The 19,790-nt window shown below is 39.5% G+C and overlaps 1 protein-coding gene across 1 annotated transcript in view; it reads right to left on the reverse strand.

Annotated features, from left to right (window-relative positions):
• Positions 1-252: 252 nt before the first annotated feature.
• The window catches only part of MAP7D3 (MAP7 domain containing 3), a 47,894-nt gene continuing 28,356 nt past the window's right edge, over positions 253-19,790 (reverse strand). The window contains exons 9-20 of the mRNA XM_076346938.1: positions 19,573-19,671; positions 18,355-18,480; positions 16,107-16,252; positions 15,610-15,740; positions 14,779-15,023; positions 10,189-10,324; positions 8,863-9,043; positions 7,601-7,705; positions 7,279-7,332; positions 6,182-6,275; positions 4,479-4,677; positions 253-3,354 (exon numbers count right to left, since the gene is read on the reverse strand). Of these exons, the coding sequence (XP_076203053.1) occupies positions 3,045-3,354; positions 4,479-4,677; positions 6,182-6,275; positions 7,279-7,332; positions 7,601-7,705; positions 8,863-9,043; positions 10,189-10,324; positions 14,779-15,023; positions 15,610-15,740; positions 16,107-16,252; positions 18,355-18,480; positions 19,573-19,671 (1,826 nt within the window). The 3' untranslated portion in view covers positions 253-3,044. The remainder of the gene's footprint in view (positions 3,355-4,478; positions 4,678-6,181; positions 6,276-7,278; positions 7,333-7,600; positions 7,706-8,862; positions 9,044-10,188; positions 10,325-14,778; positions 15,024-15,609; positions 15,741-16,106; positions 16,253-18,354; positions 18,481-19,572; positions 19,672-19,790) is intronic.

Genomic DNA, 19,790 nt, shown 5'->3' on the forward strand with positions numbered 1-19,790 from the left:
CTTACAGTGAAAAGTTAAAGAATTCCACAGTTACGAACACGTCATTGGCATGTACAACCACAGCCAGATCTGAAGGTGTTAGTACAAATACCTTCCCAACCACACAAACGCAATTGCCAAAGAGGCTACTAGTGTTGGGAATCTGCAGTGTGGAGTAGTTAGAGCAGGACCAGAGTGCATCTCAAGGCAGCTCAGCATGGCAAGGGGTTGGAGACTCCTAGTAAGGTAATGTTTAGCATTACAGAAATAAAGCATTGTTCAACTGCAAAGTTTATTTAACAGTGCGCACATATTTACATAGAGCTGTAACAGACCATTCAACAAATAATATCAGCACAGAAAAAATATCGGCATCTTTTTTGTTAGAATGATTGTCTCTGCCAGAATGAAACAGCTATCATACAAAAATACATTTTTCTTTTTACCTAAGGCACTGCTCTAAGGTCTAAAACAGTTCTACCGTATTCTGAATAGCAAACAGTGAGAGTTAGAAGGCTGAGGGTTTCCTACTGTAACTGTGATGTCGAGGAAAGAACACATTTAGTTCCAGCAAAACCATTTGCATTTAACCACTGAAAACACAGCTGCCATTTGGATGATTCATTTGAATTGAAGTATCAGCCACTGGTTTATAGCAGGATTTGAGACAGCTATTCTTTACAGTAATCACTTATCCAGTATATCTGTTACAGGAGACATAAGAACAAGACTGCATTATTACTTTTAGTAGCAATTTTCAGAAGATGCTTAGTTAATCTCTTCATGCTGTAAAGAGCAGGCAAGTGTAGGTTAAATAGATTACTTAATGCAGGCTTTAGGGGAAGGGAAATATATATGCAGCTTGCAGCCACTGTTATAAAGCTAGAACAGGAACACTTAGAATAATTAACATGAACACCACATGACTTCAGTGGTCTAATACTGTTCTGTACACAATAAAATAATACTGCCATGAGTGTAGATAAACTTAAATAAGTAATTCAAAAGGAAAACATTTTTAAAAGCATGACATGTTAAACTGCTCTACGACAGACATATCTAGGTACTCAACATTTTTGTAACATATTAGTGCATATGCTGTAAAACGTTTTGATGTTTTCCAACAGATTAAAACATATTAGCCATGGTACACTACTGCATTTTGAAACTGCCAATATTTTCACGTTAGAAAATAAGAATTTCTTCTTCTCCATTCAAAATTGAAGATATTCAATTTTGCGTTTTTAAATAGCATGTGAACCAACAAGTAACAGCGTTTTTTCTAGAACATTACAAAGGGAGTTCAGCTTTAACACACACTGAATGAGTCTTATTTCATCAAGTGTCATTTTAAGAATATGCAAAATCTGGCCAGTAGCTAACTGGGGAGCCTCCAGTGGCACGTTGCTGTACATGATACTGATATGAAAATAAAAAGACTCAAACAGGTTACTGTAAAGTCTGTAAAAGGGAAACAAGTGATATTTAAACAAGGAAATCTTATCTAACAATTAGCTAAATGAATGGAAAAGGAACATCAGCACAATAGTTTCCCTGAATGTTTCAAGGTGCAAATCTAGAAGTTTGCCATCCCTCCCTGGTGTTTTTTGTTTTTTTGCAAACTTGAAGATGGATAAAGTTAAACAAGCAGCTTTTCAAAACAAGGCCTTCGGTACTTGATAAAACACTGGATTACTGAAGTGCAATCACATTATGTCCAGGTTTCTAGTGTTCACAGTTCTGTCCAAAGAGCAAAGAGAAGAAAACATTTAACCATCGTAACTGTGTGTATGCCACATATGTCTATCATCACTGTCAGAGTCTACAATCCAGGGAGTGAGCACAGAACCACTTGGTTACTTACGGTCCAAAATCAGCGCAGCAGCTTTTTTTATATATGAATATTAGTTTTCAAAGTTATGTACATAATTCTTAAACCATATTATGTCTAAACATTTTAAATTTCAAAATTAAAAGGCAACACTTTCTTCACTAAAAAGTTAATGATTTTGATCAGAACAAAATGTGATCAGCAGTATCGCATTAAAACCATCTATTCCCATGGCCCAGTTAGTCGTGGCCCCAAGGAAAGTCTAAATAAGGCTATATCCATGGGACTAAAATTCACAAGACGCAGAGTGACAGAGGAGACTCAGGAAACAGTTCAGTCTAGAAAAGTGCTACACTTTAATCAAAAAAAGTGCTACACATCATCACTTAAGGAAAATGTGGATAGCAAGCCTTGTTTTTTCCACCACCATTCATTTCAACTGTTCACACAGTCATTTATCTCACTGAAAGAGATCTCCTGCTGTGAGTACGTCCATTTGGGGTTTAGCTCCAACACCAGTGAAGTTTAGTCTTACATAAACCAGTTTACTGAAGCCTCTCTGGCACGCTATGCTGTACTGCATCAGGGTTTGGCTTCTCAAGTACATGTGGCTTCAGATGCAGCCCTGCTTCTTTCAGAAAATTCAGAATATTGTGTCTGCAGCTTTATGACTCCTCCCAAAATGTAACACAACCATCTGTGGAATTTAAGGTTGGTGTTATCCCCCTCAGTGAAGTGAAAGACTATTCTACAGTAAGTGGAGAGGACAGCTAATACCTTGCCAGAGCCTGAAGAGACCTTGTAAGACCATGCAGGACAGCATCAAAAAGTTACAGAACATGCCTAGGAGTGGAAAGGTCTTGTCTGTAGAGTTACATCAGACACCTTTTAAACTGTTAGTATCTTCAAAAGTAACGTGCCATTTAAGATATCTTAGAAGGAGCTTAAAATGCAACAGATGGGCTTGAGTGCTGGTAGGAGATACAGGAGCTTCACAGGGGCTCAGCTGTGTCTTTGGAAAAGCCTTAGGTGCTGTCTAGAGCAAGTACCTAAAAAGGCATCAGTTGGTGACTCCTTTTGACAGAACGCAAGTTACAAGCACTAAAGAAAGAGCTTTCCCTCCGGTCTACACATTGGAAAAAGTGCCTTGAAAACAAGAAGCTGTAGTTAAGGCAAGGAGAGCAAAATGAAAGGAAGTCAATTACCTAGCCAGAGGAAGAGACAGATAGGGAAATCAGCTTGGATTACCTGATGAAGCATCTATAGGTTTGGTCAATGAATTCACTGCACCGTCTTCCTCAAAAGCCAATTTGGGACTAGAAGGTATTATAGCAGCATCATTCAAGTTTTGATTACAGTTACCAGCAGAGATGCTGTCCGAGCTCAGTTTGGTTGACTTGGAATGTACTCCAACGTCAATGAACTCCTCAAAAGTCCATGAACCAGATTTTCCGTTAAGATTCTGAGTAAGTCCAATTGTATGATCAGCTTCGTTAACACCCAACTTCACTGACTCATCGATAACCGTTTCTTTTGCAGGTTGGCTAGAAAAAAAAAAGAATGGATACTTCTATTACAATTTCTGCATGTTTAACCTTTAGATTGATTACAGGCCAGCCAATTAGCAGTCTGCATACTTTGCAAAGCACTGAATATCCTGAAGGGCATTCCCAGACAAGTTCCTCCAGCTGCCACGCAGGATCTTCCCTCCAAGAGCCAATGGGGAAGAACGACTCACCAATATATAGCCACTTTTTACTATACTAATAGCTCCCAGGTAAGGTCTGGCTCCAGAAATTTGATATAAGAAAACAAGTTTAAAGCCCTGCACCATTAAAACCTATTTTAGTAGTGTGCATTTTTCCTTTTTTCTCCAGTTAAGACTTTTTAAACACAAAACTGAGCCTCAGAAGACTAGCAATATTTAAAACAGATTCAAAAGCTAAATCTGAATCAGAGTGATCAATTTGCATTCACTCTTAAGAAAATCATGAAAATGTCTTTATATTCCATCACTGGAGGAATGAGATTAATTTATCATCACTTTAAAAAAAAAGAGTTCACAATGTCATTTCTAAATCATTAGCATTTAGATGAGCAAATGGAACAAGCATCAGAGGACAGATTTTCCAGTAGTAGATAGAAATGCTTTATGTTCAAAAAGATAAAATTTGAAATACTAAAAAAAATTCCCATTAAGGGAGGCTTTTCTGTTGTATCTGGTGTTTCAGCACAACTGAAACTGTTCTAGAGCTTTCTGTAGGTTATTCTTCCTTTTCAGTGTTGTCCCCCTCCCTCCTGTTTAATGTTTTGTTAATGAAAAGAACTGCTAGCCATTTCAAGGGAAAAGATTTCAAGCCAATGCCATTCTTTATGAGTAACACTGCGACGTTGCTGGCTATGTGTCTCTCTTCTTAGCAAAGCCAGTACTGTTAACATGGTGCCATCTAAACAATTATCCTGAACTAACTGCCTCTGCGTGAAGCAGTAAACTGACAGCATGCACACACCACATGCCTGCAGCAAGCCAGAGAAATACCACAAAGCTAGCGGGGTGCAAAATTTGAGACGTTACATACAGCACTAAATTTAATTTAAACATAGAGAGAGATTTCTAGTGTGATGGGTAACTGCTCTAACAGCAAAGCAGCCACCTACACAGACTCACCTGCAATCCTTTAATTCAGTAACAAGTAGAGACCCCTCATCGCTTTTCAAATCGTCTCCATTCATAAACACTTCACTGGCCTTCAACTCTGACACATCTTGTTCCTCAGATTCTGTAGAGATCAAACTATGCGCAGTCTCTAAACAACCCTCTGCCTCCCCCTTGACTTCCTGGGCTACGTCAATGCCATTTAGCTTTCCTGAAAGCAGGGGGGGGAAGGAAGAAAGGAAAAATGGTTAGATGGTCGCATCCAGAGGGTAGTGGTCAACGGCTCAATGTCCAGATGGAGATTGGTGACGAGTGGCGTCCCACAGGGGTCCATATTGGGACCGGCACTGTTTAATATCTTCATCAATGACACAGACAGTGGGATCAAGTGCACCCTCAGCAAGTTTGCAGATGACACCAAGCTGAGTGGTGCGGTTGACACGCCAGAGGGACGGGATGCCATCCAGAGGGACCTGGACAAGCTCGAGAAGTGGGCCTGTGTGAACCTCATGAGGTTCAACAAGGCCAAGTGCAAGGTCCTGCACCTGGGTCGGGGCAACCCCCAGTATCAAGACAGGCTGGGGGATGAAGGGATTGAGAGCAGCCCTGCCGAGAAGGACTTGGGGGTACTGGGGGATGAGAAGCTGGACATGAGCCAGCAATGTGCGCTCGCAGCCCAGAAGGCCAATCGTATCCTGGGCTGCATCACAAGAAGTGTGGCCAGCAGGTCGAGGGAGGGGATTCTGCCCCTCTACTCTGCTCTGGGGAGACCCCACCTGCAGTACTGCGTCCAGCTCTGGAGCCCTCAGCATAAGAAAGACACGGACCTGTTGGAGCGGGTCCAGAAGAGAGCCACGAAAATGATCAGGGGGATGGAACACCTCTTCTGTGAGGACAGGCTGAGAGAGTTGGGGTTTTTCAGCCTAGAGAAGAGGCGGCTTCGGGGAGACCTTATTGCAGCCTATCAGTACTTAAAGGGGGCTTGTAAAAAAGATGGAGGCAAACTTTTTAGCAGGGCCTGTTGCGATAGGACAAGGGGGAATGGCTTTAAACTAAAAGGGGGTAGATTTAGACTAGATATAAGGAAGAAATTTTTTACCCTGAGGGTGGTGAAACACTGGCCCAGGTTGCCCAGAGAGGTGGTGGATGCCCCATCCCTAGAAACATTCAAGGTCAGGTTGGACGGGGCTCTGAGCAACCTGATCTAGTTGCAGATGTCCCTGCCCACGGCAGGGGGGTTGGACTAGATGACCTTTAGAGGTCCCTTCCAACCCAAACTATTCTATGATAAAAAAAAAAAAGAAAAAGAGCTTCAGTAACTGAATTGCTATTCTAAATGAATAAAATACAAGTGCTAAAATGACCTTTCCTAGCCAAAACTCAAGGCACTTGGCTTCAATACGTTCATTTCTCTATAGACAAGCTGCCTATAACAACATGAAATTTGTTTTCCCTCTTTAAAAGTACACTTGTAGAATGAAAGCATGCTGCCTGCATTTCACACTCAAATCATTTTTGCATTTAATAATTTTGACTGTCTCTTGTGGTACAGAACTGGCAATGATCTACTCTGTTCAAGCAGAGAGCCTCCCTGGCATTTCTGGGACTTGCGTCTCAGACCATCACTGCTGTTACGTGAGTGACCTTTTTAACAATGCTTGAACATCACTGAGACACTGACTGCCACTTAGACCTGACTCATCAAGTTTCCTTACCTGGTTGATCAGTCTTCTCAAGGCCCAACTCTTCCTCCTCTTCAATATCCTCTCCCTCCATAGCCTCAGAGACAGACTTCCCTTCATTCTGCAACTGAATTGCCAGAATGTTACTTAGAATAACTCACTACCCTCTAGCGTTTCACAAATGGTTCAATCACAGCTCCCACGCAGGACTATTCTGTGCCCAGCAGTAAGGCCACACTAGTCCAAAGGCATTAGACAGGCAGGTCACCCAACAACACATGCTCTGCTGAGCCAGAGCCTGTAAAGGAACCTGTGGGACCCACTTCCACCTCCTACCATGAATTATTCTCGAGTTCCTTTTCCCCTCATTTCTCCAAGGTGTGTGCTAAATATTTACTGATTTTCAGCTATGTGAAGACTTGGGTCTTTGAATGTTCAGAGAAGAACAACTACTCCTCAATATAATATGCATAATTTACCACAAACCTTAGGTCACTACATTAACAAAAATACATCCAGTTTACTGTAGCAATCCAAGGGGCATCCAAGATTTGCTTTAAGCAAACAGATTGATTCTAATGATTCTATGATTCTAATTAGCTGTTCATTCTTTCTGGGCGAAATTATCTGCTGCTGTAAATTTCTGCAGCTTTATTAACCTCAGTAGAACTGGATCGAATTACGTAGGCATAGAATTTAGTTGTGAAGAAGGATTTATTGCTGCTGTGTGGAGCTGAAGTTCTTGCAGGATCGGCCTTGCGTGGTAGATGAAGCCAGAAATTTAAGTTTTCTGGGGAAAAATAGCCCCAGCAGAATGCATACAGTTTAAAAAAAAAAAAAAAAAAAAAAAAATCATTCATCACTAACCAGTGGTTTTTTTTAACCAATCTGCAAGTGGTAATGCCAGATCACATTGTTTCTATATGCCTTGAATAAAAATGCATCAAAGACTTTTCGTCAGAACAAGCAAAGCAGAAGAATGCGTGCAATGGGAAGCTACTGAAAATTATTCTGGTGCACCAGAACTTTGCACTTCACATGGAAGCTAGTTTGTGTAAGGATAACAGAGGAAGACAGGATACAAGGCAAAGCCTTCTCTGGGAAGGGCCTATCCTGTCATTATACAGTACCTTGGATTCGTTTTGATCTGATTTTCGTGTTCTTTTCATTATTTCTTCGATTCTCTGTTAAAACAGGGAAAATATTTGCAATGACATACAGACCTTTATATTTCAGCATTCCAGTTTACATTTTCATCAATCATAATATATTTTAATATTTCATAAACTTAATACTTTATTCACCATTTTTAAAGCTCACAAGCCAGAGCTGGCTTTTTTAAAAGAACACACTACTTCTGTTTAAATGCATCTGAGACCATTTGCCCGTTCAGTTTAACGCCTCAACCACTATTTTACGCTGAGAAACCTCTCTGCTTTCAAAACAGTATACCTTTTTTCTTTCAAGCCTTTCCTGCATATTTTGCTGCATAATTCTCTCTCTTTCCAGCCGCTGTCTTTCAGCCTCTTCTTGAGCTTTTGCTTCAGCTTCTTCTCTCTGAAAATAAAACAAAAAGAAGAGAGCACACAGTGCACAACTCCTTCCCAAGAGTCAAAAGCAGAGCTGTTACAGAGATTCTGGTTCAACACAGACAGGAACATCAGACAATCACTATTTAATATTACCATACACTGCAACTAAATGCCAATTACCCAGCTACTGACATGAAATATATATTACTATGACATTCAGAAACTGATCTGAAAAGAAAAATGATGTGCATGACTATATTGTGATTATGCAAATGTTCTGAATGTTGTTGAGCTACTACTCAGGGTTCAAACTATATTTCAGGATGAAGATTTGTCTAAGAAGGATAAATTTATAAAGTAACAAGACAGAATTAAATTCTAAATGTGGCAAGGTTAACTTAAAAATCTTGGCAGTCAGGTATTACTACCAAGATACTTGGTGCTGAACATGTTCTGTCTCTTCTACACTGGAAAAATCTTTTCCAGTATGACTGGAAAGAAGATAGAAGCATAATTAACACTCTGAATAATTGTTATAAACTTAAACAAGCTTTTAAAGAAACATTCAGACATGTCAATGCTATCCATAAGATACAGCTTTTTAAACACAAAGAATTTCATTGTAAAACTGCTTTAATTTTCAAAATTAATCTCATTTAAATAAAGTCCACTTTCTGCAAAACAGCTTCCTTCAGTTAGAAGGATGCCTTTGTAAAGATACACAGATACTAGCTGTGGAAGACTATTTAGCAACCGGAAAAACAGACTTGGAAGCACTACCAATCTTTCTTTTAAAGGAATCAGAGCAAGCCAGATAACTTTCCAGACAGACCTCCTCCTTATAGTCCGTAGCAGTAAGCTGGTAAAGTGGGCTCAGTACAAATATTTTACGTATGCAAAATAGCATCCCAGATGGCTAAAAAAATTTCCAAAGTATCTGCTTCTGCCCCACACTTGAATTTATCAAATGTTGAAAAAAAAAAAAAAAAATCACAGACTAGGGCAAGGAAAGGACTTCAAGGCATTCTCAAATCCATCTCAGACAGGATGAACTCTGCTTTAGATCATTCCTGACAGAGATTTGTCAAAACTGTTCTGTGAAAAAAAATCAAAGACAACCCCCTTGAAAACACGTCAGCAGCTTGTACGAGGAACACAGTTGGAGCCTACAGATAAGCAGACCTGGTGCTGAAGCTCTGCAAGTTTTTCCTGCTCTTCCTGTTCTCGGCGAATCCTCTCCTCTTCAGCTTGTCTTTGTTGTTCTTCATAAACCAGCCTCTTTTCTTCCTCCTGCTTGCGGAGCTCCTCCTCCCGTCGTGCTTTTTCCTCAGTTGCTCTCTTTGCCATTTCTTCTTCTCTGATTCTAGTGTTTCCAAGATACAGATTACCAACTAGATATTTATTTCTTTAAAAGTGTGCATGCACATGAGACAGGCTAGGAAAGCAAGGAAGTTCTAAGTTATCCAATCACAAAATAATTGCGTAAAGATACTTTCTGGTGTGGATTTACAAATGCCACCATCCAGGTGGCATTTCCTTTTTCAAAGGAAAAAGCAGAATAACTTGGAAGAAACTGTCTGTGAGTACATAAATGTTCTCTGCTGATTAAGTCAAGGCCAAGGCAGGTTGCTCCAATAATGGAATGTCTGATTGAGAACTGGATTAAGCAACAACTATCTAATAAATACCACCTGCATCCATGACATGAATGAAGCTTTTAATCACTGTCAAACATAAATTTAGTTGGATTTTCTAAAAGACTGTTTCTTCTATAGTCCGAATTCCAGAGATATACTGGAAGCGTACACTGCCAGATCATGCAGACGTACACAACAGATTTGATGACATATTTCTGATAAAATATCTATAGCAGACTATATGCAAGCTTATGACAGCTTTATACCCATGAGTGGAAAACAGACAAAAGCTGATGTTCCATCATGTTCACAGAAGCACAGACAGGTGACCCCTGATCTGGAATAAAGTTAGTCAGCACAAAGTTAATAATTTATTTTTAACAACTTCTATGCAGTGAACCAAATGCACACTGATTTATCACTTTGAATTACTTGGCTGCAACATTTCTGATCCAGATTTCAGATCACTAATATGATATTTAAGGTACCATCAAACCACTGCCTGAGTTCATCAAAGGAAAGTTTAATACAGAGAGGTTGACTATTTCAAGACAAATACAAACAAAACAAATACAAGTGGTGTAAAAAGCACACTCTAGTTTTGAAATAAAAGCACCACTGGTGACTGGAAGGAAAAAGAAGCAGTGATTTGCACAGGGACTATGCATTACGTATATACTGACATATAGATTAATGATACAAACAGCAACCTGTCCCATCTCAAATGGTGCTAGCGCCTGTCTCTGCTTCAGGAACTGCATTGAGATTTACAGGAACTTAAATTAAAGCTTAGGAAACATATAGAGCTGGAGTGTCTGTTCCAACCACACCCCACCACGGAAAGCATCCCTTCCTTCTCCTGAATTGTTACCTTTCCTCTTCCTGTCTCTGAATTCTTTCTTGGTCTTCACGCTCTCTTTGCTCCCGTGCTAGACGTCGTTTCTCTGCCAAGATTTTAGCAGCTTCTTCAGCTGTGGTGGTCCCTGCTACTGTTTTGCTACCTGATTCTGCAAAGGTTAAAAGAAACTGCTGTTAAAAAGCCCTAGTAACTTAAAATTAAGACAGACATTATCACTGTGAGATGAGATTTTTCTTTTGGCCAACCCACCCCAACTCTTTTCGATCAGTGCTCCTCACTCAGCGAGTATACCCTGTATCTAAAGGCCCACAAGAGCCAAAGGGGAGTCCTAAAGAGATGCAGAACCACAGTATCTCACTGACACTGAAATAATAACAACTCATTTCAACTACACTGATCCAGCCATATTCCAGGCAATACAGTTAAAGATATTCTCCAATTACCATAGTACTTAAAAACATGTTTCTGAAAAGACATGTTTATTCTGTAACACTTACAAACACTTAAAAGAAAACTGAAAAAAATACTGCTTTAGGAAATACACTTAACTTCCTTCTAATAAAACTGAACACACACGACCCTAAAGAGGAAATTTTTTTTTTTTTATTTCCTTGTTTCATAACATTAACATTCATGCCTTTGTATTTATAGAGTATCTTAGGGTGCAAATAATCACCATTTTATCTGGCCCTGAAGGCACATGCTAATGACTTCAGTAATACCATATTTCTACACATTTTAGCAACAAATCAATTTCCAATTTACATGGAGATCAAAACAGCTCCAACCACCAGGTTAGTAGGTATTTGTACAGTCCTGCAGTTTATGTTTCTTCATGTCCTGCCTGGTGTTATGCTGTCTGAACATCAGAGATACTATTATAAGTTAACATTAGGAAAAAAACCACCCTTGCCATCCAGTTGCTCTCAATGTATATTGAGAGAACTCTGATTTTTATCTGTTATTCCCACTCTCTAGAAATATTACTGTTTGAATATGACTAAAGAACTCATCATCTGAATATTCAGAGAATTAGCTCTTGGTGTCAGTAGAGCAAAAGCATCATAATGCTGCTGAGGACCTGCCTTTCTTCTTTTTAGTATTTCACAAATCAGCACATATATGTTTGCTTAACATTTATAAAGCCTTCAAGTCAAGGTAATTTTAGTGAACAATGACATCAGGGTTTGATCAGTTTTTTTGCTTCTGACCTAAAGACAAATCATTCAAAACACAATGCCATCATTAGGAACTTTAATACCTGAAAAGCTGCTTAAGCCCCATGGACACGTAATCACTACCTGCAGCTGTAGGGCATAATTACACAGAGTAAACCCTCAGCAGCTGAATCATGGCAGTGTGTTGTGCATAAAAATTGTTCTTGCAGTCCTAGGAAAAACATTCCAGCACTGGTGGAGTGCAGTCACAGAGAAGTTTTCTAATATTTAGATTTATCCAATGCTGAAAAAGAAGCACCTCCCCAGAACACACATTGCTTCTGATTTGGGCAAAAATGCAGTCATGTTGGTACAAACAAGAATCAGCCACAACAGTTCCAAATTTGAACTCAGTCAAAAGGGGTCCTCCTCCTTCTCCCTGAGCAGGAAAGACCACTCCTTTGCAGTTATAAGAACCATTAGCAAGATCTGCCTACTCAAGACTTCCATGTGCTTTTCTTCCTATATTCTGCAACTTTCTTTTTTATTTAAAGGAGGGAGGTTTCATTTAGTGTTGCCGGTATGCAACCACGAAGAAATCAAAATGCCTCCCTTCTCCTCTACCACTTGAGTGTCTTGCCAGTTTAGACTAGTCACTTTTTATAGCAGAGGCCATCTTCTATTGTGCACATGCAGAGCAACCAACGCAGCAGTCCTATTTTAACACTACTGGAATCTCAGTTGCATCAAAATTCATTGACATTTAATGTCAGGTTTAACCTACTTCCCCCCCTCTAAATTGAACCTAAATAAGACAACTCAATCTTCAGCAAGAAGCCTAAAGGTTTTAGGCTTTTAGGTTATAGGGTTATAACATAATGATAGCTTGAAATATGATGAATATCTGGTATTGAAAATGACAGAAGAAAATCAGTCACAACGTTTCAGAACACTGAAGATATGGAAAGAACAGGGGGCATAAAAACAAAAGAAAGGATAGGAGACCTCAAGTCTAAGGGGGACCTTCCCATTGCGTTTTCACTTTCGAAGCTTTACTGATGTTTTCCATATCGTTACTTGCAATAGTGCTTTCATCTCCATGCACCCCTTGTACAGTCTGTTTCCATAGGGCAGGACATGGGATTTCCCAACATGATTGCTAACGTGCCTTAAGAAGATTCTTCCAGCATTTTATATTCAGCTCCATTTTCCTTGTACTCTCACTGTCATTCCTGGTAAGAACTGTCTTTTTCTCAAAGGACCTTTTTATGATGGAAGGGGAAAGAGGGAAACAGGCAAGAGAAATGTCTCAGAACAATTGTAAAATGTACTATTAGTTGGATGGAAGGAAGATTCCAACACATTTCAAGGCAAGTCATTTATTCACAGTTAATCTAGGAATCACATTCCAAAGTCTTCACTACCCAGATACAAAAAAGTGAGGCTCCATGACAGTTTATTACCTATCATCATGCATAAGGTGAGAGCTCATGAAGGAGCACTTATGCTTTAAGTCGAAACAAGCCTTTTAACTCTCAGAGCTGTGAAAGGCTGCTGCCAGAAACGACAACTGCTCCAAGTCACTGAAAAATAAAGTGTTTTACTGCAGAACAGTATATTTTAGTAGGAAGACACAAAAAACAAGACAAAAACTTGATTGCTGTCTGTCAGCAACGGGCAATCAACTTCAGTTTGGAGGAGAAGAGATGATATGAAGATACAAGTGCACAAAGCTGAAATTAGGTTGAACCTACAAGACCTAGGGACTGATTTGCCACATGCCATTCATTGGTGCGCTCTGACTTCAGAAGCTGTCTGGAATATGGTATTGCACCAACCCACAGGGTGAACTGCCTACACAGATGTGTAAAATAAAAATTGCCTTGAAAATTGAAAGCAACTTTTTCTTTTTAAGAACAAAGATTTTGCCTCACTTAGCAATATTGCACTGTACCAAAACATTCAAAGAGATAAATGAAATCATCTCTATGTTGAAGAACATGCCTACTATTTACTTATCTTTTATGCATCAAAGGAAAAGAGCTTCACCCAGCCCCAGTATGAATCACTACAAAGATGACTAGCTTGGAGATTACCAATAAAATAAAATGGAAACAGACAAACTGGGTTAATACAGTTCCAGAAGTCAGTGTAGAGGAGACAGGTGGGGCATCCAAGGAACAAGGACAGGTGTTCTTGTTCCAGAACGACTGGAAGATGCAGAAATAGGACACATTGTTACGGAGGTTTCAACCAACTGATGACATTGATCACAATTGATTATGCCTCCTGAGGCATTTATCACAGTAATGTAGCACATTGAGGGATGGACATTCTGACTGCAAAGATAAGTGACGTGACACAAAAGACGGATGTGCAACTTTATACAAACATCCACATTTGACTATGACATCCAGGCTTCCTTCTAGAGGAACATATGCCCGAAGAACTGTACCATAAATGTTCTTCAGCTGACTAACACTATTTCACATCCAACATGAGCAGTGTCAGGAAGAGCCTCAGAAATAACAGACAACTGCAGCAGCTGAGGAATGCACAACAGGAACCATATATGCAGTAACATGCAGCAAGCACATGTTCCCTCTTACCTTATGTCTGAAGGATTTTCACCCCCAGTACTGCCCACTGGCTGTAGCTTAAATTCCAGAGATCCCTCCTTTCCCTCTTAAGTCTCCCCTAAGTCCTTCTCCACAGAGAATTGCCTGCCAGACCTCATCAGAAGGCTCTCCCAGATTCTGTTCTGGAGATGGCAGACGGTGTTCTTCCGGTAAGACGGACAGAGGCTGTGCATACTTGGCACGATGAAGAGGACTAGGAGACTAATTACTTATCCAGTATATGGCTCTCCTTAATCTACCAAGATAATTTCTCAGTGTGACCTGTGAACTGGCCACTTTTTCCTGAAGCAGCAATGATTATACATTCACTGGAATTGAGACTGAGGCAGCTTTCTAGCTTTGTGAAAACTGGCTCTCAGCCTGTGATGCACCAATAGCTGATTTCTTCCTCCAAGCACGTCTCTACACAAGCAATTTCAAGAACTACCAACTGGACTGAAAGACCTTTACATAGTTTAACTATTGACTTTGCAAACCTAAGCTAGTAGATCCCTCAGCTAGTGTGGCTGAAGTCCAAAAGGCAAACAGGATTTCTGCTTTTCTTAAAATTATAGTACAAGCAGTAGAATTGAAAGCTCCTGACTTAAATCTCCAAGTCATATAAACCGACTACTGCACTAAAATCCACACTCAAAAGTCATACTACATAAAGTTATTGTATAAATAATCAGCAATGAACAGCTTCTGCCTTAAAGCATCCTACCCTCCAGTGGTCTGCCTCATGAATGAATTATTTCACCAGTCCTAGCACACACATTCAAGCAATGTCTTGAATAAGAGTGCATCAGCCACTGAGAAACACTCACCTTCTTTGGTCTTTGTGCTAGCTGCTACCGCATCCCTGTCCAAGGCTGGTGAAGCACCTTGCTCTTGTCCTGTTCCTTCTGTGCTCTTATCCTTTGGTTTGCTCTCTGCTTCAGTTTTCTTTTTGGTAATGTTTATAACACCTGGCGTGAGAGGTGGACGTTGGATGGGTGCCGGCTTAGAGACTGGAGTAGGAGATGGCGGCCTTTGTTTTGACATGCTAGGCGAAGGTGGGCGAGTCTTTTGTCTGTTGAAATGAAGAATATTTTTCAGGGCTAACACTGAAAACCTCAAACATGCAACTGAGGACAGCACTCTACTTTGGTTAGTTTACATTACGTACCTCACTTTTAAAAATAAATCCACCCACAAACTGCTGGTGCCTTCCTCATAAAACTCAAATACAGGATTCCAAAATACCCTGGGCACCTGGACTCGCTACTTGTGGGCTAACATCAAAAGAGGTCCGCTAGCCCAGACCTCCATTTACTCCACATCAAGGATGAACCCTGTGCTTCCAAATCCAAGAAATTTCCTACACTAATACAGGCAGATCAGCTTATTCAGAAGCTCGCATGCTTCCTGTTGGTTTTAGTGCACAGACTGTACAGAAAACCTGCGTGTATTTTGTCTGCACAAAAGAGACAAAGGTTCAGGTAAGATCTGCACCCCTACTGTGGAAAAGAGAAATTGGACCAAAAATTAAGTCCTTATGTGTATAAACATGGCATAACGTAGGTCATCCAAATTCTAACAGAACAGATGTCTTGAGATAGGAAGCATCCTTCATTTTGTTCTGAATTAAAAAAAAGATATTTAACCTGGACACATACCTAACTGTAGAAGGTGATGGAGGACGCTTCACCAAATTAGCAGGAGAGGGGGATCTTCTACGGGCAGACACAGATGGAGAGGGAGGGCGTCTTAAACCAGAACCTGGGGATGGTTTTTCTGTCTCCGATTTCTAAGAAGATACATAAAAAAATGCTCATTCTCTAGAATACATCACAGACAGAGGAGCTGCTACCCCAACAAACGTACAACTTCTCAACAAGATGTACTTTACATTTCCTTTATGTTCCAAAACACAGACCCAGTCAATGTTACCTAAATTAAACTTTGGGAACCATAAGCAGCAAACAATATGCCTTTAAGATACCAGAGAGATCAAGGACCATAAAATCCCAATTTGATTCCAATACTGTGTTTTTTAAGCAAATGCTATTGAACATTTCAATAAACAAGCAAACTGTTGAAACAGGATCCCATCCTGAGCTGTTCCAAACCCCCTGATTAATACAAACCTAATTCCCGTAGATTTTCAACAAACCTGGGTTGAATCTGGTGAACTTGCATCAGATGAAGATACAGAGGACTTCAATCTGTCGATGCTACGACTGCGCACGGGCACTTTAGGAGTTGGGACTGGGGAATTGATGGAACTGGCTGAAGCTGAACGAGGACAGAGGTGAGATTCTATAAAGTTAGGAATTTGACAAGACAAAACGAGAACCAAGTGCACAGCATAAGAACAGGAGAAAAGGAAGAGGGAGAAAGAGAGAAAGAAAGATTGTGTGTGTTAGAAACCGTACAGAGAAACGCCACAGGCAGTGCACATTGCAATGGGTCACGCACACAGACACCACCACCACACGATTAGTACTTTGGAAGCAACAGCACCAAGAATAAAACCATTCTGAAAGCAGCAGTCTGGAGTAGATAAAAATAAAATGCTTTTCCAAACGACGTCTAAATTTGCAATACACCAGTGTTACTTTAATTTTAGTCAAGCTGCATCTAATCACAAATACTTCAGTTTTAATGGCTTAGCACCTTTCTTTACAAGTTCTTCATGACAGGTTCAAATTTTAAGCATGTTTTCCCCATACTCAAAGAGGAAATCTTCCTTCTTTTCAAAGAGTATTTATAAAGCAGCATTACATTGGAATCTGAGCATTACTTTATAAACTTTTCTTGTGAAATAAGCATTTGTGCAACATTATGTTATTCTACTTTCCCTCTCTGACCCCTTTATTACTACATATGTGTGCCCTTTATCCACATTAACAAATCAAAATAGGTGGTGTAAAAGAAACCTATCAAGAGAAAAAGGTCAACTGTTGAACTAAAATATCTTTCCTACCTGAAGTGTCAATCTCTTCACACATAAGATACTGAAAGAAGTTGTATCTTCTAATTACTTTTTTCACTAACATAATCATAGATGGATAAGCATACATAGATGTAAAAATCTACTTCTGAAACTAGATGTTGGACTTTTCTATAGTCTGAATAAATTGTGACAGATGCCAGCACTTAATTTTGTAACTTTATGGAAAATACATTTTATTTTTATATTTATAGCATTTGTGCAAGAAGAACTGCATTCTGTTTGTGCATAGTTTGTGCTAAAGCACAGGTATGTTTGTACTGAAATGAAGAAAGTACCGCTAAGTAAACTGATAAAAATGTAAGTTATTTTTAATTCAGCAATAGTGAATAAGTCACATGCTGTCAGTTAACAATGAAAAAGATGGTATTTCCCCACATGACATGAACTGAAATATGCATGGTAAAATAAAAGTGGAACATAGATAGGTGTGCAAAAATACGACCATTGACTACAAACCAAAAAAGTAGAAACTGATTATTACACAAGGGGAGCAGTGTAGAAATGTCACCATTGCCAACAAGAACCAAGTTAAGTGGTGTAAGATAAAAAACAAAGATGGAATAACACACTTAAGAGGAAACAAGCAAAACTGGGAATGCAAGTTGTAAGGTAAGAGAGGAGAAAGGACTCCACATTGGTTCCAGATATGCATTTACTGGGGCATTATTACAACCAATAACAATTATAAGACATGTGGGATGCAGCTAGGGCTTGCCCACGATGCAGATTCCTGCTCAAGTACTAAGTTGAGCCACAGTGTAGGCTTATCAGCTCAGTCTGGACCAATATAAAATTGCTTGAGCCAGGCAGGGTTTCTCTACAGTATCTCCTCCTTCTAGTATGCCTCTACTTCTACAATCAGCCTGAGTGAAGCTAGCTCAGGGCTCCCTGTACTTAGGTTAAGACAACCCCTTTGTCATGTTTCTACAAGAGTTTCTCCCCCTAAAGAAATTTAGGCTTTGCACTTATTCCTTTCAGCTCCCTTTGAAATTATATGTTTGTTTGGGTTTTTTCCCTTTCATTTCCTAGCACTGTTCTCTGGCAGTATGTCTCAGATTCTTTTGAGGGTATACCCAAATGCAGATCTCTGTCAGTTAAAAAAAAAAACAAAAACACAAACAAAACCCAAAACGAACACCAACATCTGGTTCTCTGCAGAGCAAGTAAACTGGCACTGGAGTTTAAAAGCCAGTATTATTCTATGGTTTTGTAAAGTAAACATGCAACATAGCATATGAATTGGTTATTACTGACCAAAAAAAATACTGGATAAGTAATATTATACATAACCATATATTAACTGTCTGATTCATACTGAAGTGTAGCACAGTTAGCAACTATCATGTAAGTTCTTGCTTGAAGAGCAACTGCATAAAACTTGCAGGCTTTGCTGTCCTCCTGTTACCTGAGGGATCTTGTCCATCAGCCGATAATGTAGCAGCACTTTTACTCCTAGCTAATGAGGCCTGTGTGGGGGCGAGGAGGCGACTGATTACACTACTGTCCAGAGGACTGAGCTGGGAGCGACGAGCTAGATGATGGGAACAAATCAAAAAGGATCCAACATGAAATCATATTATGAAAAAGACAAGCAGTACAAAGCAAAGGAAGACTGTAAGCATTGTTGCAAATCATAACAGTTTTGGAAGAAAAATACTGAAGTCATGGAGAGGGAAATCCAAACTAAAAGCACAGAAGGGTTAAACACTGCAATCTCTTATGTTGCACTTCTTGTCCTCCGCTTGCTTAATACTAATTATTTTAATGTGCAAAGACTGGCACGCGTACAACAGAGATAAATGCTGAAGTCAGTCAAAGTATGAAGTGTTTTTGACCCAGCTCTTCAGAGCTATGTTCTCTAGATCGCAGGAAAAGCTGTTCTGACATAATAAACAGAAGACTTGCAAGTCAAAGTGAACGGTTATCATCAGGCATCATTTGCACACACAAATTCACACGGACAGCACCCACCATCCTCCCATACAGGAAAGATTCTGAAGCAGAATATGATTTCCACTGTTGGCAATAGCTGCTTAAAAAGGAAAGTTTCAGAATTGTTAACTCAAAGGGAAAAACACGTTAGAAAAGTTGCTAGTCTTCAGCTTTAGGAAGAGTTCCTAGAAAAGAGGTTATTTGTAACCTAGTGGGGAATACACAGACCAAAAGAGACTGAAGTGAGAACAGGTTTCTTCCTTCATTTGCATGCACAAAGTTTAGGCCAGCAGCAGGAACAGAGAAGTTGCTTTTAAACTGAATAATGAAAGAGAGCTTAAAAAGCAAAGGTAAAGTTTAACTAAGAAGTGAACGTATCAGTAACATTTTTACTGTATCTTACATTTAAACCTACCAGCTTTCAAATATGTCTCTGTTAAGCAGAGAGACATTTTGTTATCTGCTTACAGTGCCATTTAACAAAATCAAAGTCCTTCTTACAGGATTTCTTTTTTGTCCAAAGGGAGAAAACCTTTACCATTTACAATTTTATCTTTACCACGGGATAACTAAAAAAGCCATTAAAAAGTCCTAAAAATTTAAGAACCAAAGAAACTAGTGAAAGTAAGCCTATCCAAACTTTACTATAAATGGCTTTAAAAAGAAATATTCAGCTTTATGAAACAACCACCTGGTTTTTCTTCCTTTTTCACTTTTTCTAGTTCTGGAGAAGATTGGGGTTTACTACTCATTCTATTCAAAGATGTGCTCCTCTTCTTTTCTGTTCCTCCTAGAGACCAAGCGTAAGGAAGATTATTTTTAACAAGGTATTTATATATATGATTTTCTAAATTGCCATTCCCATGCTTTGCTTTTGCCAATCAGCTAAAACCACCAATCTATCATCAT

The sequence above is a fragment of the Aptenodytes patagonicus genome, chromosome 9, assembly GCF_965638725.1.
Source record: "Aptenodytes patagonicus chromosome 9, bAptPat1.pri.cur, whole genome shotgun sequence".
Lineage (NCBI taxonomy): Eukaryota > Metazoa > Chordata > Aves > Sphenisciformes > Spheniscidae > Aptenodytes > Aptenodytes patagonicus.